Genomic DNA, 25,290 nt, shown 5'->3' on the forward strand with positions numbered 1-25,290 from the left:
GTGAGGTAAATGCTGGGTTTTCCTCCTAAGAGGGAGTTCACCAAACCCTAAAGTATTTAAGCTTGTGTTGAAGAAGTTGATTTTGTAACTTCTGGTCATTCTTTCTTTCTCAGAAATGGCAGCGTTGTAGCTCTTTTTGGTAAAGTTACCTTTTCAAACGTGATTTCCTACCTATATTTGAGGGTTGGTGAGATTATTTTTTTTAAAAGCTGGGAGTCAGGAGGAGCAGCTCTCTTTTCCTTTCTCAGCTGCCTGCAGCCCTCTTGTGCTATGATCTGGTCTTTACATGGGTGTTTTCACTTGCCATCCATAAAAGCAGGCATAAGCTTGTACTTACTTCTTAATTTCATGAAATGCTGGATTTGTTGTGCCAACATCGCACATTTTTCTCTTGTTTCACTCCTTGCAGATACTGTCTTCCATTTAGCCTTTCTTACATAAACTGGTTCTGGCCTTGACCCCTTTTTCATTTCTTGTCTCTACACTTACTTTAAGGTTTTAAGGGAGGATGGGGAGAGCTGCTCTGTCACAGTCTTAGAGCTTTTGTTGTGATAAACTTGATATGAGACACACTGTATCATAGAATCATAGAATGGTTTGGGATGTAGAGGACCTTAAGATCATCTAATTCCAACCCCCTGGCATGGGCAGGGACACTTTCCAGTAGACTCTGTTACTCAAGGCCCTGTCCAGCCTGGGCTGGAATTATCTTCTGTTACATCTCGTTTGTGAGTGGTCTCCTCACTTTTGTGGCTTAAAATTCAAAATCTTTCTGACTTCTTACCTTGCAAAAGTTTGGTGATGGTAGGGTGGTGAGCACAAGGGCAGAGCAAGAAGTTTTGGAAAAACCTTGCAAGACTCGTCAAAGGAATCGTGAAATTCCATTTTGATAGAGGTAAAATCATGTCTGTGTATCTGTGCAAGAGAAATCCTAACTTGACATGTAAAACATTGGACTTCAGGTCATACATAACTGCACAAGAATGATACTTTTGGGTAACTTGATACTTGCACAAAATTGGCAGTTCATGGCTGGGGAGCAATTGGAAAAGCAAGTTAAATATTAGGAATTAAGTACAGAGAACAGAAAACACAGAATCATAGAATACTTAGGGTTGGAAAGGACCTTAAGATCATCTAGGTCCAACCCCCCTGCATGGGCAGGGACACCTCACACTAAGCCATGTCACCCAAGGCTCTGTCCAATGTGGCCTTGAATATTGCCAGGGATGGAGCATTCACAACCTCCCTGGGCAACCCATTCCAGTGCCTCACCACCCTAACAGGAAAGAATTTCCTCCTTATATCCGATCTAAACTTCCCCTGTTTTAAGTTTGAACGCGTTACCCCTTGTCCTGTCACTACAATCCCTAATGAAGAGTCCCTCTCCAGCATCCCTATAGGCCCCCTTCAGATACTGGAAGGCTGCTATGAGGTCTCCACGCAGCCTTCTCTTCTCCAGGCTGAACAGCCCCAACTTTCTCAGCCTGTCTTCATACGGGAGGTGCTCCAGTCCCCTGATCATCCTCGTGGCCCTCCTCTGGACTTGTTCCAACAGTTCCATGTCCTTTTTATGTTGAGGACACCAGAATTGCGCACAATACTCCAGGTGAGGTCTCATGAGACCAGAGCAGAGGGGCAGGATCACCTTCTTCCACCTGCTGGTCACACTCCTTTTGATGCAGCCCAGGATACGGTTGGCTTTCTGGGCTGCAAGCACACACTGCCTGCTTATGTTCATTTTCTCATCGACCAACACCCCCAAGTCTTTCTCTGCAGGGCTGCTGTGAATCTCTTCTCTGCCCAACCTGTAGCTGTGCCTGGGATTGCTCCGACCCAGGTGTAGGACCTTGCACTTGGCTTGGTTAAATTTCATGAGGTTGGCATCAGCCCACCTCACAAGCGTGTCGAGGTCCCTCTGGATGACATTCCTTCCCTCCAGCGTATCAACCGAACCACACAGCTTGGTGTCATCGGCAAACCTGCTGACGGCGCACTCAATTCCACTGCCCATGTCAGTGACAAAGAAGTTAAACAAAATATGTTGAACATGACTGTACTTGATAAAGTAATCCCAGGGAAGGTTGCTGAACTTAAAGATGGCAAGGTGCCCAAAGGCAGGTGAATATTTGGTGTTTATGTACGTTTAGAAGTAGGAATCATTTCCCTTCTAATGACAGGAATAAGAACAGGGAGTGTATTCACTGCATACCTTAGCAAGTCCCTAATTTAGGAGGATCATCTTAAATTCTATATGCAGGCAATGTAGAGAGAGATTCTGGATGATCTCAGCTGACTATGTATCCTTGTCAGCTTCACTTTGAGCTGCTTTGCTGCTTGGCGCTACAAGCCAGTGTCAGGATAAACACTGAGTGGTGTAACCTGTGAGCCAAGGTTGATCCAGTTCTATGTTGAAGGTGATTCTTTATTAAAATAAGCCAGCTAATAATGTGAAATCAGTGTATACAAGTTAAACTCTGTTAAACCCAGTGAAGAGGCTCTTGTCCAAAAGAAAATTAGAGACAGCTTAACTTGGCCTCAAAACACCTGCGTACAGGTAGTAGGTTTTGAGCTGTGCATATTATTCATGATGTGATTTGTCTAAATTTTAAACTGTTTTAATTTTCTGAGTGACTCCTTATTGCTGTACTTTCAGTCTTCATCTTCTCTAATTCATTGACAAATTTTAGCTACCATGTAAACCCTTCATCCTCTGCAAGTTGTTGCTGATACTTGAACACATGCAAGTGGTGGAAAAGGTACGCAAGAAAGATGCTGAAGTGGTGGAATCCTGTCATATTTAAATAGGGAGAGGGGTGAGATACGAGAGCAGAGAAACAAATATGCCATCAAAAAAACCCTCTGTGTAATGCCCCATGTTTTGTATTCTTAACATCTCTGAAGCCTTTTTGAGTAATTTATCAGATGCCTTCATTCTGTTTTTTTTAAACGTGCTTCATGATGTTACATCAGTAACACCACAGTTGGACAAGAAGTTGGGAAGTTGTCAGCTTCATAAGTGGGAAAAGGGAAAACTAAATGGGGAGTAAAGAACTTAGTTATTATCTGTAGTGTGTCTCAAAGCATGCTGTCATGAGAAGCATTTTTTCAATTTACCTGTTTCGTATCTGAAACTGTTTTGAATTTCCATATAAGTGTCGACAGGTGGCAGTACAGTAATTCGGATCATTAGCTTCGACAAAGATGATGTTTGAACAGGAAATGCTATCTTTCATCTTTGTTCCTTTTACAACACAGATCATCAGCACAAGTGCAAAGCACACACACAGTTTTGTTCCCCAGCCCCACAGTTGTCCCCCCTGGGACAATTGCAGGAGGTGTAAGAAAAAGCTTATTGAAAGAAGTAGCATAGCATTTCTGGGCAGTACAAACCAACATATTTGAGATGTTCCAACTCTGAAAGACAGTTTTTGCATCTATACAGATTTAAATGTCAGTTTGGACAAAATTGTGCCTAGACATCTAACCAGACTTAAATAGCTAACTTATTCTAGTGTTAACACAATAGTCTTTGTGTTCAGAGGCTTTTTTCTTCTCTATTGCACCAGCAGGTATCCATACAATGCACAACAGGCATTGTATGCTGTGCTGCAGCTCAAATACTTCTGAATGTATGAGAATTCTAAAGCACTTTTGTTAAAGGTTCTGTGAGATCTGTTTCAGGTTTTGTGAGGTCTGTAGCATTATAATTAGACTTACACAATGAACCAATTACTTAGGAAGACAAAGTAGCCTGGCCATAGGACTTCAAGATCTGTTTGCTTCATATGGTGTACTGTCAGTTGTCCACAGCAGAGACGCTGTGATCAGCCTTTAATGGTATTTCTGAAACCATACTTACATATTTAATCTGTATTTATTTTTTTCACGTTCCTTACATTTTAAAAGCAATGTCTACTTTAAATATTTTCTTTTCTGTATTTTCTCTTGTGATTCTAGCTGTAGGTAAGATCCAAGTAAGAAAAGCGGTGTGCATGTACAAAATTAAATATATTTTATACCAGAAAAGAGAAGCTAGAAGTATTTTGAACCTTTGGCTTTCATCTAAATCCTATGTAGTTTAAGTAAGGGTCATCATACCTAGCAATGTCATCAAATCTGTACTTGGTGAGAAGTATTCGCTGTTTTTTTCCAATGACCAGTATTACGTGCCTAGTTTGGAGTAGGGTGACTTCTTACTGGGTATGTCTGTGTCTCTTCAGTGAGTGGACACGTGGCTCAGAATTGACTAGCAGTGAATCCCAGCATACCTGACTCCCCCTGGTTTCTTGTGTCCAAAGATAGAGGAGGTGTTGCTTGGATTATACCCTATCCTTTTACTCTTTTCTCCGAACACTTTTACCGGGTGATCTAGGCTGCACATTCCGATGTCTGCCGCCACCGAAGTATTTGCGAGCAAACAGGAGGCAGCTAGTACATCGAGCTCCTTGGGAGTTAAGTTTGTTGGCTGTTTTTCAAGAGGAAAATACCTACTGGGGAGAGCAGAAGTTACTGACTTCTAGGAGAGGGATCATAACAGCATTGTCCTGCAGGTTGTCCTCTGTCCTGGACATAGCAGTTTATGCCTGCAATATCCAGTGTTACTTTTCTAAGGAGTTGGTTTTTTTCTTTTTCTTTTTTCATTAAGAGTATCAGGCCCAACAAATGCAGATATGTGATGACAGGTGACATAATGGAAGGGGATAGAGTTTGGTCAGTGTTTTCTGAACAAACAAAAAGGGAAGAAATAGCTGTTACTGTCCAGTCTTATATAGAGCGTTGTGATCATTTGTTGGCACAAAGTCCATTTTTCTTACATTTTAGGGAAAAGGCATTTTTATAAAAGATAAAACGTAACTTCAACACATCCTGTCAAACTGGGATGCAAAAAAAGGTTGACATTTCAAAGCAAGAGAAAGGTAAGATGAGAGAGAACAGTGAAAAACAGACTGAATAACTCTTGCTTCTAAAGTTTTCAGGTCTTTGACATTACTCTGTGTAGACTCAAAACATGAAGCTAATCAATTTTTTGTTCATGTCAGTCTAATGAAATCTAGGTGATGTGCTCGAACGTGCTGGGAGTTCGCCAGAAGGAATTTATTAAGCCACAAAAGCCAATTTTTAAAAAAGATTTTCAAATAAGATGGGCACGATAAAAAACTAATGACCCCTTCTTAGTAGTTGGATAAGAATAGGGGGAGATAAACTTTGTATACCATGTCCCTGATCTGATCTAGCAAACCTATGGCAGCATGGGGTAATAAAATTTACTGTGGCACTTACGGGCTGCTGTCAGAGTAGAAGTGGTCAGAACAAAAAGAACAAGAGAGAATTGTATTCGCTAAAATCATTTAATATCACAGGCATATAAATAAATCAGACCACATAACGTGTGAATGTATGAACATTCCATTCACAGAAATGTAATAAATAATTAAATTAGATGAGTTGGTATAAAAAATAATCTTCTCAGGAAAAGTAGATATTATACAGAATTGTATGTATCATGCTAAAACACATCCTGAAGTGCCTGCAAAGGGCACTTATGACCAAAATCATAAATAAATTTAAAAACCTCCCTGGGAGGTAATAGGCTCTTACGGCTTACTCTCTGTAATCAGTGCATGAAACACGCATTGTTGATGCACAGAGTGCAGTTAGTACAGAGAGAGTTCATCTTACAAATAAAATTAAATCAAGATTGTGTAACATCTGGCATTGCGATAAGTAGTCCATGCAAGGACGACATGTTCCTCCTGGGAATCTTTTTCCTCTTGAGAACAGTGTCAGTGAACAAGATGACGTGTTCTTGAAGACTGATCCGTCCTTCACTGTTCTTCTCTTCTTGATTCGAGATTCAAATAGCGCACCCTGAATGAACACACTCAACCTTTCGTTACTCGGACAAATCAGAGTTAGCAGGAGGCCTCAGCCTCATGTAAGTCGAAAGTGTACAAAGTTGCCCACTGTTTCTGCTGACACTGGCCAGAAGTGTGGTGTTAACTAAAATCAGATGAGATCGCTTTGTGATTAATATTTTCCATACATATCTGGACTGGATTGTCCAATAAATACAGTGCAAGATCTCAGTACAGGTAGCCCTCTAAGTTACATTTGTTGTAATTTCTCACTAGTTTTTTAAATCCTTTGAAGGAGCATTTTGAATTAAGTTATTCTGCAGGTACAAGAAATAGCCTCAGTTGAATACAATAGGTTTGAAACAACAACAACAAAAAAACAAAACCAAACAACAAAAACCCTTTAGCACTGTGCTTGCTTTGATAAGATCCACAGCTCAAAAACAGTGGAGCAAGGCACTAAAAAGAAATAGCTACATTACTTACTGTATTACGTGCTGCCTGTTGCAATATAGGCAGGAGTAACCAGTTAGCTTATGACGTTCTGGTAGGGAATCACCTTTTTGTCACAAAATAGGCATCCCAGGTATAAAAGTTGCTTCTCAATGCTATGCAGTGACTACTAATAAATATGTAATATACAATATGCTCTTCGTTAGGGCATGCTAATGACATTTCATCTACACAACAAGAAATTTAATAGACTCTTTTAGAATATTGTTTGGAAAACACTTAGCAAATTACTGGAAAAGACATTTACAAATTCAAACGAATCAAAAACCATTCTACATTCTTCGCACAAAAATAAAGCTCTTTCCCCAAAACTCTGCACATGCAAGCATTCCTTAGAAGTGAATGCAAAGTTCTGATTTATAGGTTGGTTACCTGGGGCTCACCACAATAAGCACTTACTTCATCATAAAGGCATTCAGTCAACACCCTCATACAGATTTAAATATAACATTGTGGAAACATCAGCAGGTACTATGCAGCTGCAGGACTTGCTTTAATGTTTGCCCAGTTGTATTTATCCAAATCCTAAATTAAGTTTTACCCTGGCTTTTTCTACTTCTCCAATTTTAAAATCCATTGCAGTCACAGCAGCAGCTTTGCATATCGCTTACCAATTGGTGATTAAGTGACCTAATGGGTAGCAAAGTCAGAAAAACAAGGATAAAAGGTGGTGAACATCATTTAAACCCGATTACTTACAAATGAGTGGTAGCTCATATTTTGAGTTAATTCTCATGCAGTAATGTGGAAACATTGAGGTATGAGAGAGAACATTACTCAGAGGAGAAGCAGGTTTTGAAGCAGGAAAGAAAAAGGAAAAAAAAAGATTTAATGTAGTCAAAATGGTCATCACCAGAAACAAGGCAAGTTCATTGTGGAAACTTGGTTTGCTTTTGCCGTGGGGATCTTCCTTCCTCCTCTGATATATATTTTTGAGGAGGTTTACATTTCAGGACAGCAAAAATGTGGAGGCAGAAAAAGCTTTTTGTATCAGTTTTTCTTTAGGTTGACATTGGTAAGAGTGGAAATAGTTTTAATATTATGTCATTATTTTTGGAGGTAACTAAGCTTGTCATTTTCCATCATAACACTAGATGTAATTTTCCAGTTTCCTCTCTATACCACATTTCTATTAAGTAGAGAGAAAATCAGGTGAAAGCTTAATTTTTACTGGAATGTTTTACACTCTTCCAAGCTTTGTTTCCTCATATGGGGCTAGTATCTGCTTGGGGCTAAATTAACAGTTACTTCTCAGATGGAAGAGGTCTGGAGGTACAGAATCATTGAAAGCAGAATACACGGGTATATAATTAAGTTGCTAAAAACTAGTTTTAAATGTACTTACTTTTATTTTAAAAAGTTTCAGTGCTGTGTCTGAGCATAGCTCGACAGAAATGCTCAGGATTCAGAAGTTGTACAGGCAGGTTCTCACATAAGAAAAAACTTGACAGTTTTTAAAGAAAAAACTGCAATTAAAACTTAATTCAGAAGAATTGAGTAGAGAGAACTAGTGTTTATGGTACATGAATACAACTGTAAAATACTATTTTCTGGGAAAGAGCAATATGCATCTGATCTGCTTCACACTGAATAATCATAAATTACTGTATTTCTTGGACGTTTTGCAGTGACTGGTCATACCAGCCAGTCATGCTTCTGCTGTATGTATCACACTGAGGGAATCTAGGTGGAATTCCATCTTCCAAAATGAGTTTCTTCCCACAGAATCTTGTATCCCCACTTAGAGCATGTGGGTTACTATTCTCCCTATTGAAACCCATGGCAAATTGTGCAGTTAACTTCAAGATTGGCATAAGTCAGGCCCATGCCATTCAGCATGATTTGTAAATGTTTTTTCCAGTATTTATAAGACAGTTACATGCAGGATATTTTTTCCATAGTTAGCTAAGATAGCGTCTAAAAGCTCATAAATAAAAGCGTGTGCGGTGTTAACTGTAGATCAGGACATCAGTCTGAATCGATACCTTTTGAGGCTTCAAAGCCACTGACAATTCTTTAATTGACATTTTCGTTAAAAATTTTCAGACCTCTCTCTATGAAATTCATTTAAGATCAAATGAAAAAAATCCAGAAGTAGCTATCTCTTACATTTCTAGTTTAGCAGAAGGTGATAGTTGAGAACCCTAAGAGAACTTATTTTTGTGAAATTACAATTTAATTTTCACTGCAAAGGTGAGTCTAGAGTCACTTTCAAAGCACCATCTGCCATTTGAGTAGCTACCCAAATAAGACTGCTTAATATTTTGGGTGAAGCTTTCACGTACAGTGCATACAGAGCATAGCATAGTAGCAACACAAAATATTTACATTTTTCATGTTGTCTTAAATAGCATAGTGTCTGCTTTAAATAGTAGATTTTCAGTAGTCTTCAGCTCTGGTGTGTCCTGTGTTAATCCTTGAATAACTGCAAAAACAATGCATTGTCAGAAATAATGTAAAATAAGATACCTCTAATTGTTTGCAAAATGTCAAAAAGCACCCAGGAGGATTCAACTCTGATTACCTTTTTGATTAGTTTTGCAAAGCTCGTCAAAAACTCCTTGGGTTTTTTTTTCTCATAAGATTCACATGAAGACTCGCATGGCTGGAAGATAAAGAAAATCATGTCACTCCTAAACAGTGCATCCGAATCAAAAATAATACTTCAAGCTTTCTTATTGAAAAATCAAGAAGGCTGTAATCAAAGCCTTTTACAAATGGAAAAGCTGAAACACAGCCTAGCTCAGAAAGGGAAAGGATATAGTAATGACACCTGTTCACATTTTTTGCAGCAATCCCTGTCCTTTTGTCTGGCACATCATGTGGTTGCCCAGTACATAGGTGCAGTTGACTGACAAGATCAGTATGAATGCCCCTTCCAGAAGTGCAGAAAATTGAACATTTTTAATTTCCAAGGTAATGAAAGGCACATAACTTTTTCTACCAAGTTTGCTCTCTACAATTCCACCACTGCACATGGTGTCTGTTAGGGAAGATAAGGAGCAGTGATCAGGATTGTGAGCACTGTGAGGAAGTCTTACCTTCCCAGGGTCACTGAAGGAAAATCTTTTCAAGACTTTAATGGTTTGGATGAATGTAGAATTTACTTGGCTGTTTTCTGGTTGTAATTTCAGCGTGCCCTTCTGGAAGCAGGTCACAGCTGTGAAGAGGCATCCATCCTAGGTAAGGAAAAGAAGCAATATTTTTAGAACTAACTTTGCGGCATATTTCTGGCATGTATTAGGTTGTGGTCCATGCGTAGAAGTAAGTGTCCAGGACATTGATTGAGGAGATAAATTTGTGCTCTCTCTTTTTTCTAAGTTAGTTTTTGAGAGAGATCGGTAACTTTTTCGCTGCCTGTTCTTTGCTAATTGCTGAAGTACTTCCTCAGAAAGTAAATGACACTTTGATATTAATCATAGCAGCAACTGAAAGAAAATGCTACTAAAGAGTAAATCATATTATGCGTAGTAATATTATGTGTAGTAAGTTTTCACAAGCATGGGCATGAATATTTTCTCTTTGAAAAAATAAGAAATTATCACTCTGGACTGTTCCTCAGTGCTACATATGGGAATATACTTTTTTCTTCCTAATTTTTGTGCCATTTCTAATATTACATACTTAATAATTAGAATTGATGTAGAACAACATATTTTCAAATACAGTTGAAATATTCTCACTTGATAACATGGGAAATGAAAGTGATGAAGTAAATTAGTTACTAAAGAGAAAAGAAGCATTGAGGGTGAGAGGCAGGAGAAGGAACTGGGCTCCTGGCTTGAATTGTCTTACTGTGTTCCTTTAAATTCAGGTGCACATTAAATCCAAGTCAAGGAAAGCCAGCACTCTCTGTATCTGACTTGGAAAAGAAGCAGTCTAATCTGATGATACAAATTTTCTGTTGCTGCTGCTTATCTGGAATGAAAGCATCCTGCCATTTTCCTTTCATAGTGCAGCTGCATATTAATTTTACTGATGCTAACAGAAAGACTACAAGCTCTCCAGAATCTGCTTTCCTGTCCAGTGGCTATTTTCCTTCATGGGCACACAGCTATAGAGAATATCACCAAAACTAATCTGTAGTCAATGGAGAAAGAAAAGGAATGTTTACTAAGGCAAATTTAAAAGTTGCTTTCTGTTTTCCAAAGAAGGAAACATTTAAAATTGCTGATTTTGCATATTAGAAAGGTTCCAAAGCTATCATCCCTGTTTTGCATGCCAACTGCTACCAAAGCTGAATCTCATCTGGTTTATTAGATGCCATTGTAGTTGCTTTGGCCAGGACAAGGCAACGTTCATCTATGTTGCTTTTAGCAAATTTTAATGGCAGCATTTTATATTGGTCGAGTATAACATTTTATCTTCCTTAAAAACCGCACATTCGTGTTTGTTTCAGGCTTCTTACTGTAACTAGTCCTGCTTACTGGAAAAAAAAATCTCTTTTTTAAAGAGATCAGTTTTCCAGCTGAAACTGAAAACATTTTCTGTCTCATCCGTGATGAGCTGAGAAACCAGCTTTTTTCATATATATTGGTTTGGTTGTTTTTTTCAGAATTAACAGTTAGCTCTCAACAGTTGACCAACAGTTCTGGGGTTTTGTATGTTGTGATGGGTTAAGCACTTTCATGAAGAGTCTTTAAAAAGCATAGAACACAGGCAATGTCTGAGGGAGGCTAGGCAAACGTGTAAAATATTTGTATCAGGCAATTCACAGCAATACTCTGTGTCTGACTCAGGCTGCCTTTTTAGCTTGAAAAGGCTTGAAAAGGCTTCACTTCCGGAATTAGCAGTCAGTGGGGTTAGATGCTGATTTGATGTAAATCAGCGTTTTGTTGCTGGTGTAAGCTGCAGTGTCGGTCACCAGCAATAGATCTTATTTTCCCTCTAGTCTTGAATCTCTTCAGCTTTAAGACTAATTTTTCATCCTCAGCATATTTTCTTTTGAGCTGATGTCCTCAGAAATTTTAAATTTCTTGTCTCCCTTCTTTTAAGTGAAAAAAAAAAAAAGATACTTCATTGTTGAGTATCAAAGAAATTGAATGGGGTTGAATTGGGGCTAGCACTCGGTCCACTCACAGGAACCTCAAAGAAGTCAAAGCAAATAGTAATAAGACAATGAATTTTCAATGTAGTCTTCTTACTGAATATTAAAGGCCAAAGGTAAATTGTGGCATAAGTAGTTTATTACGCAGGCAATATTTTAATATTTGAAATACAGTTATATGAAAGGCTTTTTATTAAATTTGGTTTCATTAGGGTGTGATTGCACCTAATCCACCTAATCACCCTGAATGCAGCTTTGGCACACTGTAATTTCTATCTTTGTATCTTAATAATTCAGTAAACGTAAATTTCATCCTGTAGGATGAAAAGTTTGTTAACCATGGTTGCTAGTGATAATTACTATTAGCACACTAACATTTTTTAAGTTTTCGTCAGAGGTTAAACCTGTATCAACTGAGTACCTTCTAAATATGTGACTTCTCTGTAGTTTTCAGCGGAGGTACCTGGGACCTCCTAGAATCAGACTGTAAAGCTCTAAGCTGCAAATGAAGTGTTGTCTTCCTTCCTGAGGTGACCATGGTTTTTTTGAGAGGAAAAGAAAAAAAGAAGTAGACTAAGCAATTAGTCACTAGTTGTATTTGCTTTGTGTCAGGGATAGTGGCAGTGAAACAGCTAATCATCTCCTCCTTTTCATTTTGACACCTCAAGTTAGAGCGTTAATGAAAAAAACCCCATCAATTAGTTAGGGTGCATGAGGTTCTTCAACTGCAGTTGTTTCTAGCAATGAAAAGGAATGTATCTGTTTTGGTCATGCTTCTGTATACTTTTGGCAAGTATAAATTCCACCCCGTTGTAAAGCTTAGGAAGAGGCTAACAAAATCTGTGCGAAACGAGGTAAGTTTTTTCCTTTCTTCTTGTTGTTGTTTTGCAAGAGAATTTACAGTCCTGAGTAAATAGCTTTGCGCTCTGGGTGTTTTTCAAAAAATTATGCAAATGATAATTTTTATATGTTGATTAAAAATTGTTTGCTTTCTAAAATAGTTACCGGGGCTCCAAAATCTTATGGGTAAATTTAAGACAGCTGAGAACAGAAGTATAACATCAGATTAGGCACAGCTAGCTCTAGACCTTTGTTGCAAGTTGGAGATTATCAAAAGCAAACAGGATGCATTTACCTTCTGAGCTTTTAAGTCATGTTGTTACTATTATTAAATACTATTATTAAATACTATTAGTATTTCAAGGTAAACCTTGCATCCTACCACTTTTGAGTATGCACACGCTTTCTGTGACTCTGAAGTAATATACTACATACAAGAGGTTCCTGACCTTGGAGCACGTAAAATATCAGCATTAGATAATGTATAAATTATATCTGTATTTAAAATGGATTCATATGGATTTGCTCTTGTAATTTTAACTAGTTATAATCAAAGGAGAACGCTTGTAGGATGCAGTTTTATCTTCCTGTTGATAACCCAACCCTTGCACACAAATACTCAGAGAAAGCACTGTGACTCTGTAGGAGAGGAAATGCTGTGTAATATGGCCTTACAGTGCCGTTCTTGGCACTTGGATTCAGATGGGGGGAAAAGGGATTCCTCTGGGGGTCAGCTCTACGATACGCCGGGTGTGGCTGGAGCTCATGACAGCTAGAGGCATTTCCACTCCCAGAACCTTCATCCCCAAGAGCATTGTTGCTTGCCTGGATCTTGTATGAATCCTTAGCACCATTTCTTAAGTAAATGGAATACACACAGACTTGAATCTGTGGGTATGTTAGAATATATACATGATAGCAAAATAGTAATTAAGATGACATAATATGAACGCTTCTGTCTTTCAAAATCCAGAACTAAGGAACTTTGATAAAAAGTATTTTCTTATTCAGTCTTATTCAGTCTAGTAAGAGTATTAGGTCAGAGATGTGAAGAAGAAATCTCCCATTTGTCAATGGAATAAACCAGTACAAATTCAAAATGATATCATGAGAAACGTTAAAGCAATCTCACCACAGGGTTTTCTGGTGTATGCAGCAGTTCAGCATCCTACAATAAAACAAATCTAAGTTAGAAAACTTTAATGTTTAAAAGGGGTGTCCCTCACCAGATACATTTGAAGCAATACATAATGCTTGTAGATAATATTATGGTAAATACTTCGCTTACCTTATCTTTCACTGAAGTTTCTAACAGTTTAATTGTCTTCAGAAGCTGTTTGTATTTTGCTGTTTTATATGGAGCTGCAGTCAATGCCATGCTGGAACTCAAGAAAAGTATACATAAAATAATCATCCTCTCCATACTGATGAGTTTTGGTTTAGAATGTGCCAGGAGCAATGTTGTGCTATTCAAAATCAACACTTCAGTTTGAGCTGTGCTCAGGTATGCTGTGTACCTACCTATATATTGCTCCTTGCTGGAGATGTAAAACCCACCCATTTCAGTTTGGAAAGCTTTGTAAAATGGATCAATGAGTAACCTTTTTTTCTTTTCCACTGGCTAGGTGCATGTATGCAAGTTTGTGCGTAGGGGGCAGGGATTGATGGAGTGAACAAAATATGCGCCATCTGCACATTGAACAGGAAAAAAGAAAAAGGTGAATTCCCATTTTCACTTTGAGTCAAGAAATGAACATAGTAAAAAGTAGGTACTTAGAAACCACAGACCTAGGTAAATAAAGATTCTGCCTTTTTTTTTTTCTTTTTTTTCCCTGTTTCTTACAACAGTAAGTCTCTCCAATCCATTTGAAGTTCTTACGTACCATGCTGGAGAAATACAACAATATTACTTTGTGGCTCCAAGGGTTGGTTGTTAGCTAGTTTCCCTAATGCCTATGAACTGCCACTTTCACATTCTTAGCTTGGTTTCTGCAACAGCTGTGACTAAAAGCTCATCTTAACATTTAAGCCAGCTGAAGGTTGCTTTATATTTACTTAGAACCAGGACCAGATGTTTTAGCAGGATCTTAGGGTGTGTGTCCACTGGGGGTGAAAGCTGCAAGGAAAATGTGTTGCCCTGGGAGAGGTGGATCCCTCTACTGTGCCCATTCCCCAAATGGGAAAAGATAAGGGGCTAAATCCTGGTGAGTCCCAAGGGACACTGGCAGTGGTCCAGTGCTTGTGGCAGCTAAAAACATTGAATTATGTTTTGCAGCAGCTAGGCTCAAAATCAGTTTTGGTATTTAAAGAAGCCCTTTCAATGAGATGTAATAATGAGACCTGAGAATTCTCTTGAGGATGGAGAGGTGCGTTTGTTTTATGTGAAATGAAACAAAAGTGCATACTTCAAAAAATGTCAAGCCGGAATAAGACCAGCAAAATGATATCAATTAAGAAACAAGTCAGAATCTCATAATTTCCTTCAACATCAATGCTTGTTGTAATTAGGGATATATGCTTCTTTGGAGGAAATTTATTTAATATTGAAAAAGATGTTCATTAGTGGGGTTTTTTTCCAGCATATGCTGGTAAAGAATGTTCTCTAATGGGGAGGGAGTTGCTTTCTTTCTAAATGACTGCCACTGAAGTCAAAGGTGTTTAAAGGTATTCGTGTTGAATATACTCATTTTCTTATTAGTTGCCTTCAGTCCAAGCCTAGTTTATGTCACTCTCACAAGCTGCACTGTTTTCATCGAGGCTCTCTGCAGGCACTAGGGACTTACTGGACTGCTGGCTGTAGGAATCAGCTGAATTTAAAATCACTGTTCCTGATATTTCATCACAAGAAGAAAAAAAACAGCTTTAAATATTTTACATATTGCTATTAATATTGCCGGTTACCATTGCTGTAGTATTGACCATTAAAAGGCTCCTGTGTGGGATTAGTAGAAGGCAATTCAAAGTCACTTGAGCACCTTCACTGTGGTGAATAAGAATATGCTCAGTTGACTTTCAAATTAAATCTTTGCCTCTGAAAGTCTAAAGGTTTCAGATGGCTTTGGAGATGCTTTACAAAATCTACACAGAGTATGGACTTCAGTTTGGTGTCTAGAATGCTAGTCTGTGTAGTATGCTGACATTGTATAAAATGCATCTGTATGTTTCTGACTGGTGGGTAAATTTGAGCAAGTCCAGTTGGATCCCTTATTTGTCATTCATTTCAAAATGAGCATTTATGCTGATGAGAGCTCTATGTCAGGCATACACAATGGTGCTTGTTTTTTGTAATAAATTATTATTCACTGTGTGTTGTTTATGTGGTTAAGCCATTTTTTAGTCTTTCAGGAAATGGATAGCTTAAAGGAATAGATTTTACAGGTGTATGTGTAGATACACATAACACTGTCATGCGTGCACACACAAAACTTCTCCTGGTGAAAGGGCTAGCTAATTACACTAATAGAGCAGAGATCCTAAAAAATAAGAACTGATATAAGTAAGAAAAGAAAAAACTTCTACCACATAGCCTAAAATTTAATTTCTTGAAGAAAGTGTACTGTGATTTTTGGTGTTTTATTTGTTTTATGTACAAGTCTTGAAATTATTTTAGATAAGCAGTGCATCTGGACTGGGAAGTAAGGTTTTATTCAGTAGGTTTTATTCAGAAGTTGTGTTAATTTATAGCTAAGGATCATTATTGGAAATCAGCATCATCCTCTGTTTGAGAAACTACGTGGTGACTGCATTTTATTGCTTTTTTTTTTTGCTAGCCTCCTTTCCCTCCATCCCATTCAGGTGCAGCTTTGAAAATTTTTTTAACCTCTTACCCAACACCTCTGTGAGGCTGCCAAGAGGATGGAGAGATTATTTCTGAGTGGTATTATTTACATGAAGAGAGTACTTAGCTCTGCTCCTCTTTACCATAACTGACCCTTCATCTTCTCTGTAGGTCATTGTCTAGTAACTTGGATGAACATACAGGCTGGTCATAATGTCTGCTTCAGATCACTGACATTACTGTCAGTGATCAATACTGTGAATTCTTTTGAGAAGCTCCTTTGAGCCCACCTACGGTAGGTGGTTGTGCTAGCCCTGGCAGCCTCTGTTTTATGCACCTCTGTTTAGTTGATAGATTGGAAGCTTTCTACTTAGACGTGGAGTACGACTATTAACTCTGTCCTTATTATGTGGTTGGCAGTTATTCACGCAAAGATATCGCTGCAGATTGTTTGCACTAATCAGACAACTTCAGGACCACTCAAGAACTTCAGTTAATGTACAGTATGTTTTTATTTTCAGAAATGCAAGGTTTAAAGGGACAATGTAGAGGACATAGGTTTCTGTCACTGTACAGGCGCATGGTACAGTAACTTTAATATTTTACCTTATCAGTTAGAAATGCTTTACCTATTGCAGACTAGCTTTGCGTTTTTATTTGTCCTTGATGATTTGCTAGATGAGCGTGCATAGCATCATTTGCTATATAGCTGTGTCTCTGCCAGGTACCGGTTTTGGTCTCTATGGCTACATATAATGGGACCCTACAATTCCATAGTAGGGTCATTCCTGTGTAGCTAACAACTGTTTTAATTTTCAGCTTTTTTCATAAACTTGTGATATTTAAGGGGCTCAAGCAGCGACCAGGTCTTAAAGCAGTGCTGCTTCTGGAGATAAAATCTGAATAACAAAAGAGAAAATCATAAGGCCTAGCATGTTACTAGACTGGACAGTCCTGGGATCCTGGTGCTCAGGAAAGAAAGAAATACAATGACAGGCAAAGGCAGCTTTAAATCCACTGAACTGACCTCAGGCCTCATGAGCACTGTTTTTAGGAGTTTGTGTCATCGCAGGATTCATGTTTAAGCAAAGCCGTGGTTATCCCTTCATTTTTAGGTTTACTTAGCAAACTTACAAACTGAGTCCAAGTGGGGAGCCCTGCTGATGGCAAGTAGTGTGTGTGTGCTTGTGGCGCTAACCAAACATTACGCAGCAGTGCATTCCAAAGGACAGTTTATGATATTAGAGGAGATCAGAAGGTTTATTGCAGTGAAGACCACTGCATATTTTACATTAAAACCTACTGTGTGAAAGAATGGCTGTACAATAATGCCAGAGACTGTTTGGCCAGTAAATGAAGCGTTGTTATTTGATACCAGAAGCATCACAGAAATTTGGCTGACTTTATTAATTTGCTCGTGCAACAGGATAATTCATTGATTTCGTGGAGGCAAATGTCCACCAAATTCATGGGAGGTGAGATGGCTGTATCCAAGATATTCCTAAATTAAATCCATTATATCAGAAACGAGTTTTCAAGTTTGTGGAGTGATTAGAACGGGAAGCTAAACAATAGGCATTTGGCAATGTGGTAGCAGGTGGTTATGCATCATGTCTCTAAAACTCTGTAGTTGTCTGTTTTGTGTTAGAGGATATAAGGTCACAGTAATTGCTTGAGGAAAGGCATGCTGACAAGATAAAGTGAAATATAAGGACAAAGAACTTCCTGTATGTCTAGGCAGTGGAGAAAACTCCTTGATATCCCTCTTACCAGATAAGAGTGAGCAACATGCTTTTTATGTATGTCACTTTGCTTTTGTGGCTTAGGAACATGCTGAGTCAAATAATGACACTCTCTCTTGCACCAATGCCTGCCCAGCCCCGGAAGGATGCCTGCAGAGTGGAAATCTGAAAAACCTCCCATTCCAAGCCCGCGAGGCTGAGTCCTCTTTCCTCTTTGCAACAATGCCACTCAAATGCTGAATGACTTTGACACTGAAAGCCCAGTTCCCCCACCCACGTTTTCCTTTACAGTATAGTTGAATGTAGGTTTTTCCCATCGCTTAGTCATTGATATGGCTCAGGCAAAAATGCCTGTAATGTACCAGGCTGCTTTCAAAGAATTTTTTGACTTAGAAGCATGAGTTTTTATATATACTAGCTGCTGCCCACGGCAGGGGGGTTGGAACTAGATGATCTTAAGGTCCTTTCCAACCCAAACTAATCTAAGATTCTATGATTCTATATACTCTAATATATACTGTCTGATAGTGTATACTATCTGTGACTTGGGGGTAGTTGTGGGGAAGCAAGGGAAAAGAGGTGTGCTGGAAAAGGAGAGACTAGGAAAAAGGCTTGTGTATAACAGATTTAGGAAAGTTAGTCTTTAAAATGTTTCTGACAACTTGCCAAATTAGTTCCACCCTCTTTCAATATGATTTTCTTATTACAGGTTTTGGTATAATTCTTCTGTCTTTTCATCCGGCTTTGAAAAGGGAAAGTCAAACCTGGGAAAAATTCTGTTCCTAACTTGTAAGTGTATTAGCTATAAAAATCAGAGTAAAAACAACTCTGAATGTGGTGACATAGACACTAAAAAATTAATAGACTACATGTGACAATATAAAACCATTGGCATTCTCCATAATGGTCTTCCAGAGTTAACTTGTAGCCAGTTTCTAATCCATACTGAAGTGTGCCTGACACTGGCTAATAACACGACCCTGTGTATTAACTGAAAGAATTGGAGGAATAAATGGAGCAGCTCTTACAGGAGATCGTGGATTCAGTCTTGAGAGAATGTACTGAAGGTCAGAGGGATGGTAAGCAAAAGCTTTTATTACAGAAGATTCTTCTTATGTCATATAAGGGTAGTTACCTTGAGCAAAATATTTAGTTCTATTCCCAGTTGCTGGAGAACAGGGAGAAGAGTATGACAAGTACTCAACTGGCTGGATTGTAAAGTGAACTGCACTGTCTTCAAAAACTTGTGTGAGTGCCAAAGAATCCCCCTGTCTGCAGTTAGTAATAGGGGCTGGAGAGGTACCTGGCTACTATGGCCATGCCGGTGTTTGGCCTCTGGCTGTTACCATTTAAATTATTTCAATAATGATAGTGATAAATAAATAATGATTTAAAAATCATGATACTGTGCTTCTAGCAGTGAACATCATGGACATCATTAGCATTATAATCTGTGGTTGTCAATTGCAGTTAAGGCTAAGACACACTGGTAACAGAAAAAGAGGTGATGTAAGAATGAAAGATTTGGAGATGGAAAATAGAACCTGCTTTCAAGAACAGACAAAATCCTTCTGAATTTAGCACAACCCTGTTCACAGTTTTTACCTAAGTTTTAGGAACAGCTTCAGCTAGTTGCATGAGAAATGCAAAGCCATTCGCAAATGTTTGTGTGTTGCCTCATCTGTTTTGTATCAGCGATCTTTGTCTTTGTTTTTCCCTGATTCATCAGAAGTTGGTGACCATAACTATAAAGCAGAACAATTTAACATTAACAGAAGTTGTATATATGTTAAATACCAGCTGCGTCCTGCTCCTAGGTCAACCCAGTGATGCTTATTATGCATGTAGTTTGATTAACGTATTTCTAGCCTTAAGAACTACTGAATTGAGAAACTGCATTGAGAAACTGTCTAGTCAACATCCAAAGCCTGAGACAAGCCTAGAGCCACTGTGGTTAGAATTTGATACTCAGAAGAACTGTCCTTTCATAACCTTCCAAGTCTTTCTTAAAAGTTGGAGCAGACTCCCCGCTCCTGGGTTGCACTTTTCTCTGCATGTAGGATGGAAGAAGCCTCACTGGATCACCGAGTCTAGTATTCTTCCATTGCAGGCATCCACATCATCATATAGCTCCTTTCACATCTCAGCTAAAAACTCCGGCGTAAGGTCTTATCAGTTAAATCTCTGTAATGATAAAAGCTTAGAGTTTCTTTCTGTGCTTATGATGCATTCCAGCTTTTATAGGGCAGCTTCGTTCTTATTTAGAGTACTACTGATAATCTCCAGCTTTTATAGGGCAGCTTCATTCTTATTTAGAGTACTACTAATAATCTTTCCATGCTACCAGAGGACAGCCACGTTCAGAACACAAGGTAGCAGTTGACAGGAAGACAAGCTATCACAATTCTCTTAACAACTTGAGGGCAGAAAGTAGTTGTTCACCTGAAAGCCATAGGTAGGGAGAGGTGGGGGCAATGAGCAAGTAAAATCAGTGCACCTCTTCCATATTGCAACAGTGACTTCTCCTGCAGCTCCAGTGCTTGATGGCATTGCACTGCCGGTCTTCAAGTCTCTTCATGAAACACAGGCTAGCAGTCTGCAATCGTTCTACCTCAGAAATGTTCTCTATATGTAATACACATTTCCTGACAACTCTGCTGATAGACGATATGGCCTGTGGTGTGAAAAGTGGTGATGTGCTAGTACTGAAACTCAACAGTATATGTCATGTTCATTCAAAATGTTCAGAAAGAAAAATCAAGAGATAGATGGGGGTGTGAATAGTGAATAGAGGAAATGTCCTGTGTTCGGCTGTAACAGTCATTTTTCTTCTTAGTAGCTGGTACAGTGCTGTGTTTTCAGCTGTAGTCTGAGAACAGTGCTGTTAACACACCAATGTTCTTAGGTGTTGGTAAATAATGCTTACTCTGATCAAGGGCTTTTCAGTCTCATGCTCTGTCAGGGAGGAGCAGCACAGGAAGCCAGGAGGAAGCAGAAACAGGACACCTGGCCCAAACCAGCCATAGGGGTATTCCATACCACAGCACATCATGCCCAGTATATAAACTAGGGGGAGTTACCTGGAAGGTCTAGATCACTGTTTGGGTCAGGCTGAGTGTTGGTCAGTGGGATTTACATTCTTTTGATTCTCCTCCCCATCCCTCTGGGAGCTGAGGGGGAAGAAGGTGGGGAGTGAGGGAGTGTCTGCGTGGTTCTGAGTTACCAGCTGGGCTTAAACCATGACAAGGAAGCAGAACGGCACAATACAAAATGCTGCCTTTGTTCATTTACTAATGAACAGAAGTCAGAAGACAGTTACTTCTATGTTACAGTATCAGTGACATAAAACAACCCCCAAACCATTTACTCAAGATGAACAAGACTGGCATGGACTCTACCACAGTGTGGAGGAATGCACTGCGTACATAACTATTCCACTGGCAGCTGGGCCTTGGTGTATCCTGACGTGGCTGGAGATCATCTTTTCACTATAGCTCATATTTCTGTATCAAAATTAAAGGTTTGATGTTACAGGGTCTTTTGGAAGTCACTTCAAGGTTTGTGAGGCTGCTGTTCTGGCATAGGATATCTGTAGTAGTGCAGTTGTTCCCCTCTTGCAGAGCCTAGAGCAAAATACAGGGGATAGGCAGTGAGACTATGGTCCTCTTTCCCTTCTCTCCAACAAATCTGATCTGATTTTGCTTTCCTTAGAAATATATTCTACATAAAGTTATCTTTAAAATAAAATGGAGTTTTTAACTTTTTGTTATGTTTTATCTTTTGGCATTACTGGTAGAAGCAGATGACTGAATACCACTTTTATTTCTAACTAGTTTCAGTTTCTGGTTTTCAGGTACTTCCAGAGTATTACAGATTGTACTCTCCTTCATATATGTGTATATATTGACAGTGTACGCACAGTTTCTGTTAGAACAGTATTTTTTATGGTAGTGTTGATTTCGTGCTCTATAAACACATTCACATTGTTCTCCTGCCCTTTTTTTGTCTTACCAGGAACAGTTCCGTGTCATACTATCTCTGTGGCACAGCAAGAAATAGTGAGGACAGTGGGGCTGTGAGATTGCACTGGAGGATGTGGTCTGCCTCCACTTGAAATGACTCCAAGTACCTGCTTGCAGACCAGCTTCTCAACTTCATCTGTGTGCTGCCACTATGCATGCTGCAAACCATTGGATCAGCCATCAGATCCTTCTTGTATTTCAGTTCCTGCAGCAGGGAAGAGGCAGAAGCAACCTCAGCAGATTTCAGGATGTAGTAATGGAAGTGCTTTCTTCAGCCTCAAAGTTATTTTAAGAGCTTTCTACTTTAGGTCACTGCCACTCTGCGGTGTGTCTGCATCACAGTATTGAAGAGCCTCTGTTACAGTAGCTTGGGTCGTTAAAATGGTCCAGGTTAAAAATTCCTCTTGCAGAGGCTTTGAGTGTTTGTTTGGTTTGCTTTGTTTTTATTGCAGTCATTTCATTATCAACTCTACTTTCTCCATTGCACAAGTGACATATTTGCAATTAGCTATGAGTTGCTAGAAGTCAGAAACTCCTTTTCTCCTGGCTTTACTACTGATCAAAACTGGATCACCTATGCAACAAGTACCTTCTTAGCACATAAGGCTGAGGGGGCCAGTGGGTATCACTCAGCAGAATCATTCCAGGAGCAGCAGCTTGGCGCCAGCGCAAACATCATTCAGGCCTTTAACTGTGTCTGAAATGCCATTTCTGGCAGAATCATTTTCAGGAAGAGGATTTAGGGAAGTTTTAACTCTTCAGCCTGGTCTGTTTAAGATTCTTGCAGGTATAATAGTACCACTCAGACATGATTTGTTGTTATTTGTCAGGCATTTACATCCATAAAATCTCTGATGTGGATTTAACTGTACCAGTAGAGAAATATCTTAAATAGCAATACTAACTATTGTGTTTCTCATACATGAATTGCTCTGTAAATATGATGTACCTTGTTAGGACTTTGTGCTTAAATAAATCTGCTGTTGTTTACAGCAGGTCAGGGAATGCTCTAAGGTGACTAGCTCATACTGTGCTTAACAGATGAAACCTTAGTATGTTTGAAAAAACAGCTTTTCTCAGTAAATTTTTTTCAGCTGTCTGTTTCTGTCTTCATCTATGACTAGACATATACAACAGATAAAAATGTGTGTGCCTGTACCTACAGATACATCTTTTATATATGCACACACATGCAGATTTGAAAAGCTGTATAGCACAGTTGCTTTGCATAACAGGTTTATTTTTTTCTCACAGGTCAGCACCTTAAGTGAACCTTGGAAAAACTACTGTGTGATCAGTCGATTGCACTGAAGCAGCAGGACCCATTTGGTAAAGGTAGTCTTGGATAAAAAGCTGAACACTGTGGTTTCAGTGACTTAGCGCTGAAACCTTGTGGCTTCTGTGTAGGAGGCTGTATAAGCTGGACACGTTTGACATCCTTGTTTCTGAGCTGTGAAATCTGTACATCTAATTTATGAAAATTATCTCCGGTTTAATTTTATCCTTTTTTTAATGAAGTCAACATATTTTCTTGCGTTCAGTGGAAACAATAATGGAAATGTTTTAAGATGTACTGTGTGAGCCTGTTTTGACCTCAGAAAGGGAGAAGAATCAAGATAACTCTTGATTATGATTGAGGTCTGAGAAGGAAATGAAATACAGGGAGAGATGAGAGAAAAGCATTTCTCAAGAGGGGAGACAAATAGAGAAATTAACTGTGGGAAATGACATAGGTATTAGAAAATAAAAACTGTCTAAATGATAATTCAATTTAAAAAAATTACGGACAACCAAGTAAGGTAGTTTAGAATAAACCGTGGTACTAGTATCAGTTAGGGTAACCAACAGTATCTGTAATCTTTCTGGTGGTCTAAATAGCAAAATAAGTTTACATGTAAGGTAAATCCAAGACCAAGGCTCTTCCTCCTTCTGCTCTGGTGAGTGCCTACTGTCCTCACGACTCCCCAGAAAGCTGAGTTGTGGCAATACAGGATATCTGAACCTCTTAAACTGGCAAAACCTGTTCTCTTCACAGTCGTGAGCAATGACAGCCCAAACCTTGAGTTCTCACCAACAGTTTTGCCTTTGGCAAGCAGGTTCCCAAAAGCATGTACACCGTTCCCTATAAGTGAATCTGTGGAACGACAGAAAAACAAGCAAAGACCTCTGAATAGAAAACAAACGAGAAAAAAAGAACATTCAAGGTACAAAACTTGCTGTAATAGAATGAAATGACTACTTGTGTGAAAGTAACTACTCGGTACGTTTGTGGGAGTACAAAAATCTGAAAACATTAGTCAAAGACTTCTGTGTGAACAAAGATTGAAAGTGTGATCACCCACTGTCAGTTATAGCAAATGGATGACTTCAAGATTAATCTTAATAAGTTTCAGTAATTTCTGTGTCGAAACATCAATAGAAGACCATAGATTTTAATTGCTTTTACTCTCTCATTGGTCCTGCTAGGGGAGTTGTTCCTTTTCAATAAAAGAAAAAAAGTTCTAATGTTGTACCTTTGACTGGAAAATTAATGTCTTGTCTTGCTTGTGTTTTCTTTCCAGAAAACTGAGCCAGTAAACATGACTGCATCTGCAAGTGACTATACAAGAAAATAGTAAAACTGCTGTCTTAAGGTACTCTTCTGGGCAATGGCATTTTTCTTGTCTGTTACTTATGTGCTTCTTGCAGACCTAAGACTTGATACCCTGTTCCTTGGGTAGACACTGATGTTTCTCTGAACTAACAAGGGAAAAATAAGGAGGCACTGAAGATGCTAGTCCAGATCCAGATCAGTGGAGACTTTTGGAAAACCACGTTTTTCTCATGCTCACTGCAGATGTGGGACATACAGATAACCAGGAAAGAATTGTCTTTTTGGGCATCCAGAATTTACTCAGAAACAAGATCATAAGATTCAGCATTCCTTTCCATATAGCTGAATTTCTGGTTGTGAACCTCTTCCTCTGATTATAAGGATTACACAACTACCTTTTTTACTGAACCCAAGAAAAACTCTATCTATGACTCTTGTTTTCTCTTTTTCTGTTTAACTAAGCCGACAACTTGTTAGATCCCTGGTTGGTGACATTTTAATGTAGTTTCTTAGCCCCACTACCTTTCCAATTTTGGGACCAGTCTTGTTCAACATCTTTGTCACTGACATGGACAGTGGGATTGAGTGCGCCCTCAGCAGGTTTGCCGATGACACCAAACTGTGCGGTTTGGTTGATATGCTGGAGAGAAGGAATGCCATCCAGAGGGACCTCGACACGCTTGTGAGGTGGGCTGATGCCAACCTCATGAAGTTGAACCATGCCAAGCGCAAGGTCCTACACCTGGGTCAGAGCAATCCCAGGCACAGCTACAGGTTGGGCAGAGAAGAGATTCAGAGCAGTTCTGTGGAGAAGGACTTGGGGGTGTTGGTCGATGAGAAAATGAACATGGGCCGGCAGTGTGCGCTTGCAGCCCAGAAAGCCAACCATATCCTGGG

General features: G+C 39.1%; 1 protein-coding gene and 2 long non-coding RNA genes across 3 annotated transcripts; 2 read left to right on the top strand and 1 right to left on the bottom strand.

Annotated features, from left to right (window-relative positions):
- Positions 1-8,581: 8,581 nt before the first annotated feature.
- Positions 8,582-13,681, bottom strand: IL21 (interleukin 21). The gene is made up of 4 exons (XM_057405250.1): positions 13,547-13,681; positions 13,391-13,426; positions 9,413-9,550; positions 8,582-8,976 (listed from the first exon to the last, which is right to left on the bottom strand). Exons 1-4 carry the CDS (start codon positions 13,679-13,681, stop codon positions 8,782-8,784), a joined length of 504 nt encoding a protein of 167 aa, XP_057261233.1. The 3' UTR covers positions 8,582-8,781.
- On the top strand, positions 12,139-14,356 carry LOC130597039 (uncharacterized). The gene is made up of 4 exons (XR_008971670.1): positions 12,139-12,272; positions 13,574-13,762; positions 13,884-13,976; positions 14,107-14,356. It is a non-coding gene; the product is annotated as an uncharacterized LOC130597039 (long non-coding RNA).
- A 7,668-nt stretch (positions 14,357-22,024) lies between these two features.
- Positions 22,025-24,759, top strand: LOC130597040 (uncharacterized). The gene is made up of 3 exons (XR_008971671.1): positions 22,025-23,135; positions 23,897-24,004; positions 24,362-24,759. It is a non-coding gene; the product is annotated as an uncharacterized LOC130597040 (long non-coding RNA).
- Positions 24,760-25,290: the final 531 nt, after the last annotated feature.

Source organism: Pezoporus wallicus, unplaced genomic scaffold (genome assembly GCF_028554395.1).
Source record: "Pezoporus wallicus isolate ANWC-B61680 ecotype Strahan unplaced genomic scaffold, APGP_CSIRO_Pwel_v1 contig_6789, whole genome shotgun sequence".
Taxonomy (NCBI): domain Eukaryota; kingdom Metazoa; phylum Chordata; class Aves; order Psittaciformes; family Psittacidae; genus Pezoporus; species Pezoporus wallicus.